General features: G+C 38.0%; 1 protein-coding gene and 1 long non-coding RNA gene across 2 annotated transcripts; both read left to right on the forward strand.

The window, feature by feature from the left end:
- The first annotated feature begins 977 nt into the window (after nt 1-977).
- LOC133792081 (ABC transporter C family member 12-like) lies at nt 978-3,537 on the forward strand. Its single transcript, XM_062229990.1, has 4 exons — nt 978-1,067; nt 2,436-2,558; nt 3,219-3,293; nt 3,360-3,537. Exons 1-4 carry the CDS (start codon nt 978-980, stop codon nt 3,495-3,497), a joined length of 426 nt encoding a protein of 141 aa, XP_062085974.1. The 3' UTR covers nt 3,498-3,537.
- A 2,220-nt stretch (nt 3,538-5,757) lies between these two features.
- Nucleotides 5,758-6,790, forward strand: LOC133789845 (uncharacterized). Its single transcript, XR_009873733.1, has 3 exons — nt 5,758-5,789; nt 6,247-6,392; nt 6,628-6,790. It is a non-coding gene; the product is annotated as an uncharacterized LOC133789845 (long non-coding RNA).
- The last annotated feature ends 13,031 nt before the right edge of the window (nt 6,791-19,821 follow it).

Genomic DNA, 19,821 nt, shown 5'->3' on the forward strand with positions numbered 1-19,821 from the left:
GGGTGGTATGACTGGTGCAGCGTTCCCTGATGGAACTTATTGTCTCAATATTTGGATCTCATCCTCCTAACTCTGAAGTCTATCTTGCATACCCGCAAGCACTAGCTACTAGTTCTCAGGGGCTGGCAGAGGGTTTTGGCCCTGATTATCATCTTAATCCTTGATCTCAGCGCAAGCTAGTCGAACTGATCGCCCTGGAGGCTTAACTCTCCAAGTATATTTGCAATCAAGGACTCAAATTATCAGGCAATGATAACGGGTTTTAGAAGTCACCCCATGGTCCAACACCAACAATTAATCAAATACATTAAACCACAATGCTAATAAGCATTTCAACAACACTAACATACAGTAGCAAATGCTAATATGCATGCCTTTTCATGTACACATAGCAATCAAGGGCTAGGTCATATCAGTATATTTCATACTTCCTATGCTAACATGCAAATAAAGAATATCTCACTACAACAATTATGCCCATATATTACATTAAAATATAGCATATTTTAATAAGTGTTATTGTCGCATAAAAGACACGGAAAATGGGCGGTAAATGAAATACACAGGCGCCAAATGAAACAAAAAAGCAATCTCTAAGGTTGAATCCCTAATTACTCTACAAGCCTCCTCTGTTTCTTTCTCACACTCAGTAACTCTCTTTCTCTCTCTCTCACTCGTTCAATCTTTCTTTCTTTCTCTCTGTTTGTTGCAGGTGTGTAACAAGGTGATGGGGCCTGCGGCTTGGGTCGTGTGACAGGGAGGCTCGACTCTTGGGTCTACGGTGTGGCTGGCTCGTGGGTGTGACGGTGCTTGCGGCGGTGGGTCTACAGCGTGGCTCGAGTCGTGGGTCGGTCTTGTACCAGCTATCTGTTGTCTCTACAATCTGTTCCCGTTGTTCGTTGTCTTCCTCCGTCTCATCTACCACAACTTCCCTCCCCATGTTTCGCCGACTCCAACGGAGATTGACTTGCAGAGCAATGGTCCAGCAGGCTGTACAGGGAGGAGCTCCAGCTGCTTACGCCCAAGAAATGGAGAGGCTAATCGCTAAAGAATCCCTTCTTCTTGCTGTGAGTCTCAAGTTTTAAGAATTTGTGTATTGTAGTTGATAAGACCTAGCATTTGAGCTTTGAATTTGGGATTATTTATTTATTCAGTTTAAGAATTTTGGGGGTTTTTCTAAGCTTCAATTTTTATGGGATTTTTACTTGTTCAAGCTAATCAGGTCGCCATTCTTGGAGGGTCGGTGGGATTTTTTTCAGGGCTGATGTCTTCCACGCAGTAGTTGAGGTGAGTCTTTCTTTGATTTAGAAAGCGATTTTTTCATTCTTTGTTTCAATTTGTTTGGCAAAAGAGATGACTTGAGGCTCATTAGATTATTTTGCATATGCTTTTTTCTTTTTGAACTTTCTCTCACTCTTTTCCTTCGTTGAAGAATAGCAAAATAAAAAGGGTAATCTTTATTTCTCCTTCGACATTGACAAAGAGTTTATGATTTTTGTTAATATTTTTCACATGTAGCAATAATTCAAAGTTTACCCATACCAGTTTAGGTCAATGTATATCATGTGCCCATAATAATAATAAGCAATTATAAACTAACATATGATGCTGAACACTACTTGAGTTGTCAACTCAAATTACAAGTTACTGAACTTTGATCACTCATAAGAAGTTAATTCAAGTAGTGATGAGCACCCATACCAGTTTCGTCCATTGCTGCCTGCTATGATGTGCATAATCTCTTTTCTTAGCTGTGGTTATCTCTGTTTTTGGTCTTGATGATTAACTGTTATATGGTTTTTTTTTGTGTTACAATTTGTACTTATTTCTGTTATAAAGAAATAATAGTCTGGTTGTTTTCAATATATTGTTTTGGGTTATCTTTCAGGAGAGTTTTGGTTGCGTTGGAATTTGTCAAAGAAAATTTGTCAGGGTTATATTTCCCATTTGATCTATGACATTCCATATTCCAATTTCTTCTATGTTGACCAACCCTCTTTGACCCATTTTCTCTGTATTTTGGTTTGTATAGGCACGAAGTTCAAAATTACTTTGTGTTAATAATAAAAGGAGAAAAAAATGGCATCTTTATTTTGTGTTAATAATGTTAAAATCAGAAGCTTCTAATTTTGAAAGATGAGAATATACTAACATGGCCATGTTTATTAATCTTCCCAAAGTCTTAATACTTCATATGGTTTAAAGATGATTTGAGCACTGATACCATTGTTATTAGCCCAAGTTTGCAGTGAGAAAAGGTTATGGTTGGGATCTGAAGCTAATGATTTTTGACATTTTTACTGCAATAACGAGAAAGATTTAGTATGTTCATTATAGAAGCTATATATTCGACATAGCAACAATAAATTAGCTCAATGTGAAATGAAACCTATTTCAATCTACTTTTACCATTAAATTTGTTTTATGCATTGTAGAGTGTAGTTTTTGAATTTGAATCATGGACTTTCTATTTATCTTGTTCCGATCTGCAGTCCATGCAACGAGGCGATCCAGCTTGGGTTGGTTATATATATGCCTTCTTAATCTTTTCTGGAGTGGTATGGCTTCTATCTTTCAAGAACTCAAATAAAGTAATGTGCTTTCTGCTTAAAATTGTAACACTTTTGTACAGAACTAATGGCAAGTTGAAATCTTAATATTTAAATCACTTTTATGGACTACAAGGAGATTATTGGAATGAATCAAGTTGTAGTGTGAGATATAAGTTATTTAGGACAGTTATAAATTTTCAATTCATTAATATGTTTATTATAGCAGCCAACAGGGTTTGACAAGTTTTTGTATATGATTAACTTTTGTATGAATTTCTTGAAAAGTTTGTGTATACACTTGAAAGACAAAAGCCTAAATTATGTAATTGCGAAATTGCAAAATTTAATATCTGATTTCTTAAGTCATGCACACATGAGAACTTATACTGCAATTTGATGTTTTCTTAGATATTAAATGCTTTTCTCCCCCTCTATAGCAAAGTTTTATTGCTTATTCTTTGGAAAACCGACATAGATGTTCCTTTAATATCTTTAGATTTCTGACTTCCTTATGTTTTAATTCATAGAAGTAAAGAATACAAAGAAAATAGAGTTGCTGGTTGTGTTCATTTTACGAATTAAATGATCTTTTTATTCAGATTAGAAAAAGTAAATTCGCAAAGATTAACTTGTTTATTGACTAGTTGATTTGATTTTTTTTTTCAGTCAATTGGGGTGTTGACCGAATCTCAATATTTCCAGAATGTTATGCGCGTTGGTTTCCGGCTGAGATCAACTTTGGTAAAGTCCTCTTTTATGTTAATACTGTGAATTATGTTATAGTGTCTAATTTTGTCAACTTTTTAGGTGGCTGCTATATTTAGAAAATCATTACGATTGACTCATGAGAGTCGCAAGAGTTTCTCTACAGGAAAGATAACAAATATGATTACCACAGATGCTAATTCACTTCAGGTAAATATGATTCAGATTTGTGTACTTTGATTAATTAAATATCATTAACAACAAGTAGTGTTGTTTTGTTTAGGAAAAAATCAAATAAAACTTATATTCTTTGCTTTCTCTCTCAATGAAGAAACTTCATGATGTTTTTTCTCATCATGGTTTACATAATTTCAAAGACATTTGTTTTCATTGATGTTTTGGAAGGAAAAATAAGAACCTTAAGTACTTTTTCTTCCAAATTATCAGTGTATATATAAATGTATGTATATTATATATGTAGGAAAGAAATTCCATTTTTGTAAGGATAAGAGTTGGATGTGGCTTCTTTATGGATGAAAAATAATCTTTTCTCTTTTCTTTGGGGGCTTCAATGGCAGAAGAATTAAGGGAACGCCCTTCCCCTTCTTCCTTTTTTTTTAACTCCATTATCAATTGATAATTGTTTTATGTCTAATAATATTTCTGTTATGATGAGACCTATTTTGAGTGGAAATTTCTTTCAAGTCATGTGGCTGCAGCTTGGGGGCTGCTGATAGTGAATAGTTTGAGGAAAAATATGAGTGGGGAATTTCTTTTATTGGCCATTCAATTGAAATTATTTTCTGCATGTATAATTATAATGGAACACCTTGTTTCTATCTTGTCAGACACTTGCAGAGAAAATGTGTCATTTGATTGTGTTATATATTATTTTCATTATAATTTCTATCTTATGCTGTCTATTCTTCTTGTATGATGCAGATGCTAAAGAAGCTAAGCAAACAATTAAGTTGCGAGGATTGGAATTGGAACAACTTACACATTATGTTGGGCAATAGGGTCTATATCTGGTTCGATGATGGAAGAACAGGTACATTTTTAACTTACCTTATAAATGTTATTTCTACTCATTTTCTATTTGTGGTCACTGCTTATACTTTCTGATTCAACTATAAACTCATCATTTACTTCTCGAGATATTGTCTACGTCCCACCTCCCTAGTTGTGATAATAGTTTACTTGGCATTTCTGTTTTGACTACAAAAAAATGTTTATTCTGATCAAAGATAGTCACATGTGTAAATTTGAGTAAATTTGAGAACTATGAGAAACTTGGTTGGAGGTATACAACCAGTACTTTTTTCAAATCTTGTACATAATCCTCCTCTCTTTCTGCAGGTATGTTGTTGGACAGTACCCGAGGTTTCTAAGAGCTCACTGGAAGTTCCTAAAAACTATTGTGAACAAATTGTTTGAGTTCATGCATGAGACACATCCTGGTGTTCAGGTTTTTGTTCTGTTGTTGTTTTCTTGTCTCATTAACAGTTGTAAAACATTTGCTTGAACTCTTATTTATTATAGTGTCACTAAGTGTTTTTATTTGTTATAGCTAGCTTATTAAGTATATTATAATTAAGGAATCCTTAATGGTGTCTCACATTCTTTGCAGCAGCACTAAAGTCCTCTCTGTGGCTTATATCTAGCTTTAAAGTTGGCTTTAAAGTTTGGGTTAGAACAAGGGCTATAGACACCAACAGGTAACTAGTACAAGATCAAGAAACTAAGGCATATTTATAATAGTGAGTAATACTATGTACAACAATTAATAAAAACACATTCAGTAATATTATTAGTGAATCTTTCTTTTTCAATACTACATATATATGGATCTGGCACAATGCTTCCTGTACTTCTAGTGGCCTTTTGACCTTGTTTGGTTGTAGGCATGTGTTAATTTCATTAACATGTGTGTATAGATTCTTATACTTTTTATTTATAACTTTGGCCACTATATTATAACTTAGAAACACTTAGTCTGGATCAAATTCAAGGTGTTGAGCTTTTTATTCCACCTTCATTCAATTAAGAAATTGAGTTACTTCATATTATTTTCATTTGCTGCCTACATATATTTAAATTTGTCCAGCCACTGCTTAATTGGCCTTTTCTTTTTATTTGCTCATATGCAATTGCTTCAACTAAATTGGGGAAGATATTGAACTCCTATGCCATATTGGCCATGAAAATGTAAGGACTGTTAAGAATTAGAATAGCTCCTTAAGCTCTTAGCCATTTGAACTCCTTAAGTGATTTTCACCTTCTTTACTAATTTTGACCTCATTACTGACTAGTTCAGAAGAGAATTTGGGTTTAGTTTTACTTGTCCTTTCACTGTGAATCTCTCCTATGCATTCCTAGTAAATCTAACTTGTCTGATGCAATTGTTTAAATTCTGCAGCTAGACTTGAATGTGAGGGAAAATATATAATCCTAATTGACACATGGCAAGAAGCCTTCGGGGGACATCAGGGGAGATATACTCAATACTATGCCGCATATAATGAACTGAAGGTTGTTAGTTTATTAAATGTTATTTTAGCATGTTAAGCTTGATACACAATTTTCTCTTGTTAATTACTTCGTCAGCCAAGGCATTTGGGCAAAAGCTTATTTAAGTTGATTAAAGTGTAAATATCATATGATCAACCTTTTTTTTTTGCTTTCTGCTTTATGTGAGATATGCAATAGCATGGGTTGCAGATGAATGTGAATGTTAGTTATACTAGCCTACAAGGTATATATATGCTGAAGTTGAATCCCTTAGTGTTGTCCTTGATGCTTAAGTTATGATTAATGTTTTGCGTCTGTGTTTGGATGGGTTGTATTAATTCTATGTGTTCCTTTTTCTGTTTAGAGTTTTTATTGCTAATGTGCTACTACAGTATTTGGAAAGGAACCTATTTTGATTTCTTAACTCACTTTTATAATAAAGTATTCTAAGTAATCTATGTATAAATATATATCACAGGCTGCTGGAGTTGAATTCCCACCTCGAGAAGAGAGCAGTGTACCATTCTTTACTCCACCCCAGACCCAGCCAATAATTTCTCCTGTTACTGAATACAATGATGCTGCTATTGAGGCCTCTTTACAGTCTGATGCTTCAGGCCTCAGGTATTGTCTCGATGACAACTGACTTTTGTTTGTCATAAATATTTATTCAAATTCTTGGTACTTATTAGGTTTTATTTTCTTATATTAAACACAAGATAGATGCAAAATAAAGTTATAATATATAATTGCATGGTCTGCTGATAAAGTTATAATTAAGTAATTAGTTTTTTTTATGTACTCTTTTAGTTTACTATAACTTTAAGTTGAAGCATTAATTATTTAAATTTTGTTGTAGCTAAGCAAATGGACTCACAACAAAGACAAGTGCACAAAGGATGATGAATTGAAGGATGGAGCAAGTTTCGTTTACTTTTGTGTATCTTGTAATGTTTCTATTTTTCATTTTTGAAGTAAAAATTGTTCAAGATTATAAAACTTTATTATGTTATGCTTTCAAACTTAAGTTCGAACTAAGATCTCATAAGGTAGACACATTCATGGTTTGAAATAGTTATTGTTTAATGTAATACTTATGGTTTATCAATCTATTGAGAATTACATTTTATGATTAATTTTGAATTTTTTTTTATCAAAATACAATAATGAAAATCTTTTAATTAAAAAAAAACCATATAAGTATACTTATCAAAATAAAATTTAAAATTTTATTATTATATGTTATGATTTAAAAACATATTATAAGCGTAAAAAATCGTTATGGTTTATATAATATAACAAATTAAAAATGTTATCAAAATAATCAAATGTAACAGTTGAAAAGTGTTATGAAAAAAGTATAAGATTAAACTTCAAATTTATAACCAAAAACTCTATCTAAATGTTATTATTTGAATATTATAGCATCTAAAAATGTGTTATTGAATAGTTTAAGATAACACAGAACATAACATTCAAATACTGTTATAGAAAACACTGGACTTTTAATAACAGGGGCTATGTTAGCATTTTCAGAAGTGTTATCAATAGTTCCGGTTAGCAGTTTTTAAGTGTTATGAATACTGTTTTTTCTTGTAGTTTCTATTTCAGTAAAGCCATTAACACATATTCAAATCATGATTTGAACTTTTCTTTAGCGATGATTGTACATACCCAGCCAGAATCATTAAACCTTAGCAGCTCTGATACCTTGTTGTAACGCCCTACCAAACCAAGATCATTACACTATGTCATTAAAATTATGCTCAACTCGTTAATCGAGTCATTTGGACTAAAATGTGTAATTAGGGTTAATTAAAAATTTGGTATAAAATTTTTTGGTCAAACGAATTCTACTTTTCATCAAATGATTTGGTATGTACATGGGATCCCAAAATTTTTTTATACAAGTGAAAATAAGATAGGTACATAATAGTCGTCCTAAGCGGCAAAACTGCTAAACCCTAGATCTCCCAAAGAAGTCTCGACTGTGGCGGTCAAGCAGGCTGCCTGTGTACACGCCGCCCCGAAGCTCTCCAACTCATTGCTAGTCCAGCTTCCCCTTCCCTTTGCTCTTACCTGCACCATGTAGCACCCACGAGCCAAGGCCCAGCAAGAAAATGTAATCAAACAAACAGACAATCAAAAAATTACAATTATAAATAGCCTGCTTAAGAATTATAAACAACACTAAAAAATATTCAATCTATTTATGCAGCCATAAGGGCACCTAAGTGTGCACCGCACTTGCTTCATTCAGATAGATACAGAGCCAGACAAGCATAACTCATGCTCTAGTCTCTTTTCAAGCGACCATAGGGTTGTACCAGTGTGTACCGCACTTCCAGATATAAACAGACATACATTACATACATAACACAAGTATGTAAATCATAGTTATTCATACTCAAACAAACATTTGAAAATAGAGTTATAGTCATGTTCAATCATAGAGGCTCAAGCCCTAATTTCAACACGGGTGCAGTATTGTTATCTCAAGTTCTATGTGAATGACTATACGAGCTCAAGTGTGATCTCGATCCTGAGTTTTACAGAAATCTAGTCATAACATAAACATACTATTATTAGGGAATGAATCCAAATCGCAAGGCTCAATCTGAACCTCAATTTATTAAGCTACTATTCGAATATGTCAGGGGCTAGAAATGTCCCCTGAGCCCCCAAGTGGGCCTCCAAACAAATTCCTGAGCTCCCTAAGCCTTAATCCTATGTCCCTGATCGAATCCCAACAACTCGGTTTGTTTCCCAGAAGGTGGGCTCATTTACTTAAGGGACGTTTAGGTGACCCCTGTCCTTTCAAATTCATCATGTTATACGTACTTGTTTCCCTATAACTAGAGCATCCACAGGACTCGCGCCTCACAAATTTGGAGAGAATCTATCGATTATCGTGTTGACAACCAAACATCAATGTGATTTCCAAGGCATCCCGTCTGTACGAGTGATGCTGATAGGGTAATTGAGTGGGTCATTTAATATTTATGCACCAACTGTGACCGTCAGATGAGGAAATTTCTAAAATTTCCTATTGTGGATCGTTGGATTGGGTGGATGCGGATCGCCAATTGTCGAATCCATGTTCCGATACTCGATTGGGCTAATTAAAGACTCTGCGCAATCTGGGACCGTTAGATGAGGGAAGTTATTCTAAAAAGTTGGATCAAGCAATATGGTTTTTTCCCTATAAATACCCCCCGATTTTAATTTGTCACTTTACACATTTTAACAATCAGAGCTGAGAGAGAGAGAGAGCGTTTTATGTGCGAGTTTTTTGAGGAGATTCTCCGACGACTGCTTCACCTCCGTCGCTATTTCTTCCTGGACCACATCTTTTTTGCACCACTGTTACACAATCCGATCCTAGTTCAACCAGTGGACTAGCTCCTGTATCGCTTGCGCCGATTCAAAGTCAAGATCTTGCCGACACTATTGTCGAAGACCCTGAGACTTCTAGATCCAGTTATGGATAGGAAAATATACCGAGACTATCTGATCGGGGCCATCCAAGAAATGAGGCTTCCCTGCCCCATTGTCGTGGATACCTCAAGCCTCATGCATTCGTCTGGGTTCCTGCAATAAGGTAACTTTCTGGACCTGGACGACATGGGGTACTACATTCATTCATTCACCTTAGGGGAGTTGAGTCGTGCCCGTGGTTTAGATAAGGGTTCATCCCGAAGGACCTTAGACTAACTTATTTTTCTTTAGTTTTTGTCCCCATTCATATATCTTGCTGACTTCTTTCTATTTGTCCATTTCAGACGATTCAGACATGTCTAACTCTGTGACCAAGATGAAAGAAATGATGGAGGCTCGGGCGGCCGCAGGGAAGAAGGCCACCAAGGGCCTGCCCAAGAGTAAGGTGCTGGAGTTTGTCCTTGGGGATTTGAGGCCGGACTTGGAGGTAGTTGAGAAGACCCCGGCCACGACTGTTCTCTCGATGATGCGCATTTAAGTCGTTCCATCTCCGTCCGCTCATCTCCCGATCATCCATTTGGAGTAGGAGCCCTTGGTAGATCGGGTGCCAGAGAAAAGAGCCACGGACTCAGCTGCTAGCGAGTGTGCGAGTCGGGCCAAGAGGGCTTGGACAAAAGATCTCGCCCTGAGGAGAATTCTTCTGGGAAGAGCCTTATTGTCCCTCAGGAGATCCCGGGGGCTCCCGTGCTCCCCGTCAATCTGGCCCTCCCCGAGGAGGGGGACATTGTCTACCAGGAGGAGAGGACAAGGTTAGTGTCCCGGGCTTGGGAAGATGGACGGGACAAATGGGAGGAGGTCTATCGGGCCTTAACTATCCGGTGAAAGGTGGAGTTCACCGAGCGCCCGGCTGCCTTTAGCGCTCCGTAACCAATTGTGGATCGACTCGTTGCTGAGACCGGATTTCGTCCCATGTTGGGACAAGAAACGCCTCCGCTGGCCACGGATCTATTGGCCCTGGTTGGAACGACCATGTCCAAACTGTAGTTGAAGCGATACGCCACTTTGGCCAATCAAGACGCCTTGTTCATCTTCTCGGCCATCCGTCACCAAGCCACTGCTGTAAGTTACATGTTCACATGATCTTTTACTTTACCATATTTTTTCCTCGTATGTTTTCTAACATTGGTTTGGCCCATAGGAACACTGACTTGGTGGCGGAGATGGAGATGAGGTTGGAGACGGCCGAAATGGAGCTTGAGAGGGTCATGAACCAGCGGGAAGCCGCTAGGGAGGCCCTGGCCAAGGAGGTTGCTCGAGTTTAGGTTGACCGCGAAGAGGCCGCTTGGGTTATGTTCCAAGTTGTGGGAACTCTGTCCAGGAAGGAAGCCGACCACAAAAATTTGGTGGATAGTCTGGAGGTGGAACTTCTTTGTGTTTTGGGCTTGGAGGCTTTGACCAAGGCCCTCCTGGAGGCGGACGAGGCCCAATCTTGCCAGGATCGGGAGAAGGTTGCAACTCTTGACTCTCGGATCCAAGCCCTGGACGACTTGCTTTAGCTGGAGGTGAAGCAAAATGAAAGGGTTCTCACAGAAAAGGAGCAGGCGAATGCTTTGCTGAAGGCCACTTTTGACGATGCCATCTATATGGCCTGACACCAGGACAAAAGAATGAACCTCTTTATTTACCCTGATCCTACCGTGAAGAGAGCTGAACTCGAGGCCAAGGAAAGAGCCGATGCAGAGATCTTGGCTGGGGACGATCAGGATTAAAATGTTCCAGAGGCCCCAAAGCACATCGAAACCTAGGTTTGGGCCTTCAATTTGCACTTATGGCTTCCCTTTTTTATTTGTATTTATGTTTATCACTTTTATGGACGCGGGTGCGTCCGAAACACTTTTCTTTATCTGCTTTTTTATTTATTGAACTTATTTCTTGCACAAAGTTTTCCCTTTCTCATTCGTTTATTTTATTCTCAAAGCTTCACTAAATGTTTTACCACTTTGCATGAGCATGAGTCGAATGTTTGGTCCCGATTCCAACAGCCAGGAACACTAGAGAAAAGTTGTAGAAGACATTTAGCCTGTCTGGGGACAGTTTTGGACTTATCAATATAACTTAGCCTTTTTCACCCCGATTTTATGGTTTGGGCTCCAACGGCCTGGACCGTTAAAGATTTCTTTTTGGTGTGACTTAACTAATTAACTCGCTTTAAACCTGACGTCCAGGTTCCAACGTCTGGACCGTTAGGCTGCTAATAATTATCATCACATTTATTTGTCCTTATTTTGGTGTTTAGATTCCAACGACTTAGGTCATCAGAGTTTTGTTGACTAGCTTATTTTGAACCTAAGAGTGAGGTTCCAATGGCCTGGGCCATTTATAAGACTAATTTCTAAACAACTTAAACCTAAGACTCAAGTTCCAATGATTCTGGGCTATTACAGAGGAAACATGGACAGGTAATTGGTTATTTGAGACCACATTAGGTCAATTGATTTTTAGGTATTTCGTATTCTCGGACCATGCATGTCCGAGTTAGGATTGGGCTTGAGTCATATTTCCTACATGGTATTATACCTCTGGACCATGTTCATCCTAGTTAGGATTAGGCCCGGGCCTTACCTCCTAGTGGGTTCTTTTACCCTCCAGACCGTGTACATCCGGGTTGGGACTAGGCCTGGGCCTTATGCCCTATTGGGTTTATGTACCCACGGACAGTATACGTCTGGGTTATGACTAAGCTTGGGCCTTATGTCCTATTGGGTTTTTTGTATCCCCCTGAACCACGTGCGTCTGGGTTAAGACTGGGCCTAAGCCTTGCGTCCTATTGGATTTCTTACCCTCCGAACATTGAGCGTTCGGGTTAGGACTGGGCTTGAGACTTGCATCCTATTTTGTTGGGAGTTGGGTTTTTCACCCCCAATCTTTACGGTCTGGACCAGGACTAAACTCTGCGTTTTGCATCCTGTTTTGTTTTGTTTTTATTCTTAGACTTGTTCGTATAGATGGTCATACCCCCTCAACTAAGAGAAGACTGTAGTATTGGGTCACTTGTTCGTAAAAAGGATGAAAAAGGATGCAAACTTTATTTCCTTACAATATTTATTTATGATGTTTTGTACACATCATTTTTATTAAATAAGAAATCACCCTGGGGCATACATTGTTTACAAGAGAAACTGAGAACGGAACCATGCCCTCCCGACTACTGATAGTATTGACGGAGGTGTTCTGCGTTCCAAGCCCTTGGGACCTCTGATCGTCTAGTTTCCTTAAGTGATATGTTCTCAGACATACTTCATTTTGGATTTCATAAGGTCCTTCCCAGTTTGGTCCTAGAACCCCCACATCCGGATCTTGGGTTACAGGGAAGACTCTTCTCAGGATTAGATCACTGGTTTAAAACTTTCGACTTTTAACTTTACAGGTAAAGTGCCTGGCGATCTTTCCCTGATACATCTTCATCTGAACCTGGGATTCTTCCCAGATCTCTTCAACGAGGTCCAAAGATTCCTGGAGTAAGGCGTGGTTCTGGGCGGGATAATATGTGTCTCTTCTATGAGACGGGACAATTGTTTCCACTGGGATGACCACTTCGCATCCGTACACCATTGAGTAGGGAGTGTGTCCGGTAGACGTTCTTCTTGTGCTTCGGTATGCCCATAAGACGTGGGGCAGTTCTTTCGGCCACTTGCTCTTGTAGGCTTGAAGCTTTTTCTTTAATGTCCCCTTCAAAATCTTGTTCACGGCCTCTATTTGCCCATTTTATTGAGGCCATATCGGCACACAATGTTGTTAATGATGAAGTCCAGGGACTTTTGGGAGGTGATGGTGTTCATTGGCTCCGCCTCGACCCACTTGGTGTAATAGTCGATGGCCACGATGGCATACTTTACACCACCTTTCCTAGTCAGGAGCGAACCTACCAAGTCGATTCCCCACACTGCAAAGGATCAGGGACTGGTCATCAAGGTTATCTCCCTCAGAGGGGCTCGTGGGATCTTCGCGCACCTTTGGCACTGTTCGCACTTGCAGACGTAATGAACACAATCCTTCTTCATTGTTGGTAAGAAATAGCCCTGCCTTAGGATTGTCTTGGACAGACTAAGTCTGACTATGTGATCTCCGCAGAAACCTTCGTGCATGATTGCACTCATTTCTGCCCCAGACATGCACCGGAGGTATGGCATGGACAACCCTCTGCGATAGAGTTTTCTATCCATCATGACATATCTGAAAGCCTGGTACTGAAGCTTCCTGGTGGCTACCTTGTCAACGGGCAACCCCCCTGTAATTAGGTAGTGGATGAAAGGACCCATCCAGGACGTGGAATAGTCTATGGCATTGACTGCGGGGGCTTGAATACTTGGTGCAGGAAAGTGGTTGATCGGGACAAGCCCAGAGAGCCCGGCTTCAACATCCATGGCTAGCTTGGCTAATGTTTCTGCAAACACATTCTGTTCCCTGGGGATTTGGCGAATGGAATATTTCTTGAAGGATTGGAGTAGCTCCTGGGCTCGCGTCACATAAGCGGCCATCCTTTCCCCCTTCGTTTGGTAATCCCCCGAGATTTGTTTGACCACCAAATGGGAGTCGCTATAGACTCTAAACTTACTGCTCCTACCTCCCGGGCCAAACGTAATCCAGCTAACATGGCCTCATGCTCAGCCTCGTTATTCGATGTTTTGAACTGGAATCGTATGGTGCTTTGCAACTGATGTCCTTGAGGGGATATTAAGATGGTCATGGCCTCGGCCCCGTTTTCATTTGAGGTCCCGTCCACGAAGACCTTCCATCGAGGCGCGATCAGATCTTCATCTTCAGTGATCCCGGTACACTCCACGATGAAGTCGGCCAGGGCCTGCCCCTTGATTGAAATCCTGGGGACATATGCAATGTCAAATTGACTGAGTTCTATGGCCCACTTCAGGAGTCTTCTCGATGACTCGGGTTTCTGTAAGACTTGCCATAGGGGATGGTTCGTCAGTACCTTTGTGACGTGGGCTTGAAAATAAGGCCTCAGCTTTTGCGACGCAATTAGTAAGAAAAATGTTAATTTCTCAATTAGCGGGTATCTGGACTCCGCGCCTAATAACCTTTTGCTTATGTAATAAACTGGGAGCTGGACTTTTCCCTTTTCCTACACCAGTGCGGCGCTAATGACGTGTTCGGACACGGCCAAATAAAGGTATAACGACTCCCTATCTACCGCACTTCCAAATATAAATAGACATACATTACATACATAACACAACTCTGTAAATCATAGATATTCATACTCAAACAAACATTTCAAAATAGAGATATAGCCATTTTCAATCACAGGGGCTCAAGCCCTAATTTCAACACAGGTGCAGTATTCTTACCACAAGTTTTGTGTGAATGACTATACGAGCTCAAATGCGATCTCGATCCTGTGTTTCAGAAAAATCTAGTCATAACATAAACATACTATTATTAGGGAATGAATCCAAATCGCAAGGCTCACTCCGAACCCCAATTTATTGAGCTACTATTCCAATATATCAAGGGTTAGAAATGTATACCGAGCCCCCAAGTGGGCCCCCAAACAAATTCCCGAGCTCCCTAAGCCCTAATCCTAAAAATTAGCAAAACCCTTTTTCGGGGAACTAGGCACGTCGTGCCCACCAAAATTTTGAAGTTTCTAGGGCACTAGCTGTTGGAAAAACTTATACAGGATCTTTATTTATTTTCATGTATATCTAATATTAAACAAATTAATACGAGATAGCCTAAAACATGTTTCTAAAATTGAATTCAAAGAGAAACAAATAATATAATACTTACAGTATACGCAGCGGAATTAAGAGTCCTTCCTTTAGTTTCTCTAACTCTTGTATCCTCTCTGTCGCAGAGTATTATCAAGAAACTGAACCGATCTTCTATTTTCTTCACGATCTTCCAATGTATCCTTAGAACCACCTAGACTAGTGTGGGCAATTCTCAACACATGAGATAGATATAGAGAGAAGAAGAGAAAATAACAAAGTGGCTTAGAAAAGGACTTGTGTTTAGAGAGAATATAAAACTATCAGAAAATCTGACTTGTGACTTATCTGCCGTCTTTTTTTGACTTCTCTCTAAGCACTCCTTTTATAGACTCAATTAGGCCATTTAATTTAATTAAAAAATCAATAAAATAATAGCCATTTTGAAGCCCTAGGTCGAAATTATCATGGGCTATAGGCCTGTGAAATTTCCCATTTGATTATAAGCCCATTGGACTTAAAATCAAGGCCTATATTATTTTCTATTGATTTAATTAATTAAATAATTATTTAAATCCTTTATCAAATTAATTATTTATAATTTGAACCTTGATTTATATTTATTTATTAATTTAGATACCAATTTATCTTAATTAATAAATCTGCCATAATTTCTCTTTTCTTCTCAAAATTACACAACTCTGTGAAACTATCCAAAATTGACCTGGTCAACTTTGATAATTCTAATTGATGATTAAATCAATTAATTGAGACTATCTAGATGATTTTATCCAAGGTACAATGGGGACCATGGACCTATTAAATCAAGCTCCAATAAGTTATCATAAATCTAACAAATAAATTTACTAACTTATTAATTCCTTGTGACTCCACTATAGACTTGGAATTGCACTCTTGAATTCATAGAACGCTCTATAACAAATAAAGATACGCTATTAATTATCCATTGTTACAACCATAATTGTCACTCAATCCTCTATAGATGGTCTACAATGAGATAGGACTAAAATACCGTTTTACCCCTCATTGTATTTTATCCTTAAAACACTTAGTTCCTTGTAAATGATATTTCAGTAAACTAATTTAATTACTGAAATGAGATCTCTATCATTTAACACCTTGAACCAAACTAAAAGGAAACCATAATTTCACTTCTTCATCAGAAGCTATAGATGTTCATATCTATGATTAACACTCCCACTCAATTGTACTACCGAGTTCCCAAGATGTAAGTATGAGCTAGTCCGTAGGGTAAGCTGGTAACGAACAAGTCAAAGAACTCAAATAATACAATCAGTTAGAATACTAACCACTCAGAATTGAGATTGAATTGACCTATGGTCAACTATATGATATGACTAGAATACATAATAACGGTATGTTTACTTATCTTATCAACTGTCAATATCGGTCCTGTCCGATGTAACAAATACATTCGATCTTATCTACTTTGCTAATGTTCTGGAAAGAACATAACACTGTAATGTGTAAGTAGATCATATCGTAGATTGGCAAGTCAGTGTAAATCCGGTGCACTGACTAATCTTAGGACTAACTTATTTTGAACATATAATCATATTTATATTCCACTGTGATTACGTCACTATAAATAAGATTAGCTATATGCTCGGGATTTAATAGAAGTTTATATTAAACAAATAATCATGAAAATAAAATATGTGAGCCAAGTGATTGACCAAGTCAAAAAATGATTTCTATTCTTTTATTGATAATAAAATGAGATTACAAAGAATTTGGGTTTTAATTAGGGCATAAAACCCCAACACTAGCAAGGTCGCGCCTCGTACCTCAAAACCCCAAATCAAAACCCAATTCCTAAGGTTTTGGGACCCTAGGGCGGTCGCGCTAGGTCACCAGAAAATAAAAATTGCCCAAAAATCATAGTGTTCTTCCCCAATTGTTAAGTTATGATTTCTCCCTGCATAATTTGACCCAAAAATCGATCCTAGGATTTTTTTTCCAGCAAACTACAGACCACAAAACACTTCTAATTCCTTCAGATGCTTCAATTCCCTTGACATCCTCAAAAGAAATCCCTAGACCTAGCTTGGAAATCCTTGATTTCTTGGCTAAGCTTCAAGAGAGAAACTAAGAGAGGGAAGGTAAGTCTTGGGCGTGAGGTGAAGAGGTACTTCCATTTGGTCTATTCTTTTGGTTAAATGACCATAGTACCCTCACTCTGTAATCATATTCAAAGCATTCCCCAAGGGCAAATTGGTCATTTTGCCACTAAACCTCAATTAACACCCTAAATTCCCAAATAATTTAGTAATCCCACGAGTATTAATATTTCCTCCAATAATGTTCCAATAATTCCCCACATATGCAAAATTACTTAAATACCCCTTGGCTCAACCAAAGCCAGGTATAAATCCCCATTTCGAAATTTTTTTCCAAATTGATCCAAAGGGTCAACTCAAGCCGAATACCACATAATAATATGGTATCAGTCACATAACACATATAATTACAATTATACCCTCAACTAGTAAAAATTACGAAAATGCATTTTTGAACAAAAACGGCCCCCCAAGCATATTAAATACACATAAACATGCATAACTAGTCATATCACAATGTAACTCATATAATTCACATAATCACATAAATAATCACAATTAAATCATAGTAACACATAGAAACTCAATTAGGCCCTCCTCGCCCACTAATCAAGGCAATACTCCTTATTAGGAAATGTGGGACACTACTTTAACATTCTTAAGCAAAAGCTTCCAGAAGTCGACAGTCTCAAGCAGAGGCTTGTGAGGTCGTCTGTCTTAAGTAGAGGCTTGCAGAGGTAGAGGTCAAGGCCAAGGAGGACGTTGTTGAAGTGGAGAAATATTTAGAAGAAATGTTTTATTGGGTCTAGGCGTATAACCAGGAAGCGTATTTCATATTTCTAGACGCGGAACTTTGGGTATGTTTCCTCGCCAAGTTCCAGGATTAGTTATCAATGGATCTTGCAGATACAACTAAGGCTTTAGGAGCTACGGTAGGGGTCGAGGAGGAAGAGGTGTCATCCTAGGGGCAAGTTACCGGAGTCAAGGGATGAAAGGGGACCTCTTTTTATATATTTATTTTTTTCATGGAGCCGTTTGTAAGTGGGCTCCTTAGGCCAAGACAATTTCCCTTGGGCCTTTAATTCGAGTTTATTTTTAACCTCAATATAATTCACATATTTTGGTTTATCTCTAATCTTTTTATATAACCCCTTTTCTATAAAGTATTTATGTTTGTGAACTTTCATCGTCCTTATACATCCAAATAGTTATAGGAGGTAATTTTAGATTGAGGTATTGTTGCTTGATGGCTCGCCTAGTTAATTTCTGGATGATGATCTCGTTATTTGTAGGAGTTTGATCACCTATTCGTGTATACCTATTAGGGATCATGCCTCAAACCTGGTTTAGTTCCAGCATTTTTGTACCTAGTTATGTTCTAGGATTTTGCTTATGCTTTGAATTTTCTTAAGTTAGTTTGTATTTAGAATTTCTTTGAAAACCCGAGCTTTAAAAAGTTGTAGAGTGACCAATTTTTCAAATTTCAAGTTGCAAAAACTTTGCCTAATTTTTCAAAGACTTTTTTAGGGTTATATTCCCCCTAAGCAATCACAATTTATAAATATTGTAGATCACTTTTACATAATTAACTAACGCTGAATTACAAGAATAGGGGGAAAAACTGGTACCACGTTTAAAATACGTAGCAACCCTTTATTATTTAAATTTGACAAAAATGAAATGGCTTTTATAAATAATCCTTACAAAGAACAAAACACATTAAATATAACAAACATGTCCTATCACTGATAATAATTTTTGAGACGTAGAGCATTCCAAGTTCGTGAAACCAATTCTACACCTAACTGAGCTTGTTTGAAAGTTCCTTCCCGTCAGATCTCCACGATCTGGTAGGGTCCCTCCCAGTTCAGCCCCAATATATTGTCTAAAGGATCTTTGTTAGCCAGAAATAGTCGTTGGAGCACCAAATCCCCTTGCTCGAGTCTACGCCCTTTGACTTTTGAATTAAAATACCGAGCTACTTGTGGGACCTGTTCAGGTCACAACCCTTTAGCACCTTCTCGTAGCTTCTCTAAGCTTGCCTTTAGTGTTTTGTTTACTACCTCGACCTGGCCATTAGCTTGAGGGTATGCTATGGAAGAGAAACTCTTCATTAAGTCGTATTTCTTGCAAAAGGTTGTGAATAGGTCACTGTCAAATTGAATTTCGTTATCAAACACAATCTTTTTGAAAGTCCAAAATGACATACGATGTTTTCCATGACGAAATCTAGCACTCTTTTGAGGTTATAGTTGCTAGGGTCTCGACCTCAATCCACTTAGTAAAGTAGTTGATGGAAACAACCGCATAGCGAACTCCTCCTTTTCCAATAGGCAACAAGCCAATTAAGTCGATCCCACATACAATAAATGTCCAAGGTGATGAAATCATAGTTAACTCCATGAGCTTATAATCGCTAAAGCATTGAATTTATCTTGCCTTCTGTTCTTTTGCTACCCGAACTCCAGCTAATAATGCCTCGTATTCTGCTTCGTTGTTTGAAGCGTCGAAACCAAATTTGAGAGCCGTATCGAAGTGATGTCCTTCAGGTGAAATTAAAATTATTCCAGCTCTATACCCGTCCTCGTTTGACGATCCGTCAATGAAGAGTTTCCACAACACTTGTACAAGTTCTCTCATTGGTTCGTCCTAGAACCCTATACATTCAGCGACGAAGTCAATGAACACTTGGCCTTTGATTGTTGTTCGTGGTTTTTATAATATTTCAAAACGACTAAGTTCAATAGCCCACTTTAATAAACGTCCCAATGTCTCAAGATTTTG

This window comes from Humulus lupulus, chromosome 7 (genome assembly GCF_963169125.1).
Source record: "Humulus lupulus chromosome 7, drHumLupu1.1, whole genome shotgun sequence".
Classification (NCBI taxonomy): Eukaryota; Viridiplantae; Streptophyta; class Magnoliopsida; order Rosales; family Cannabaceae; genus Humulus; species Humulus lupulus.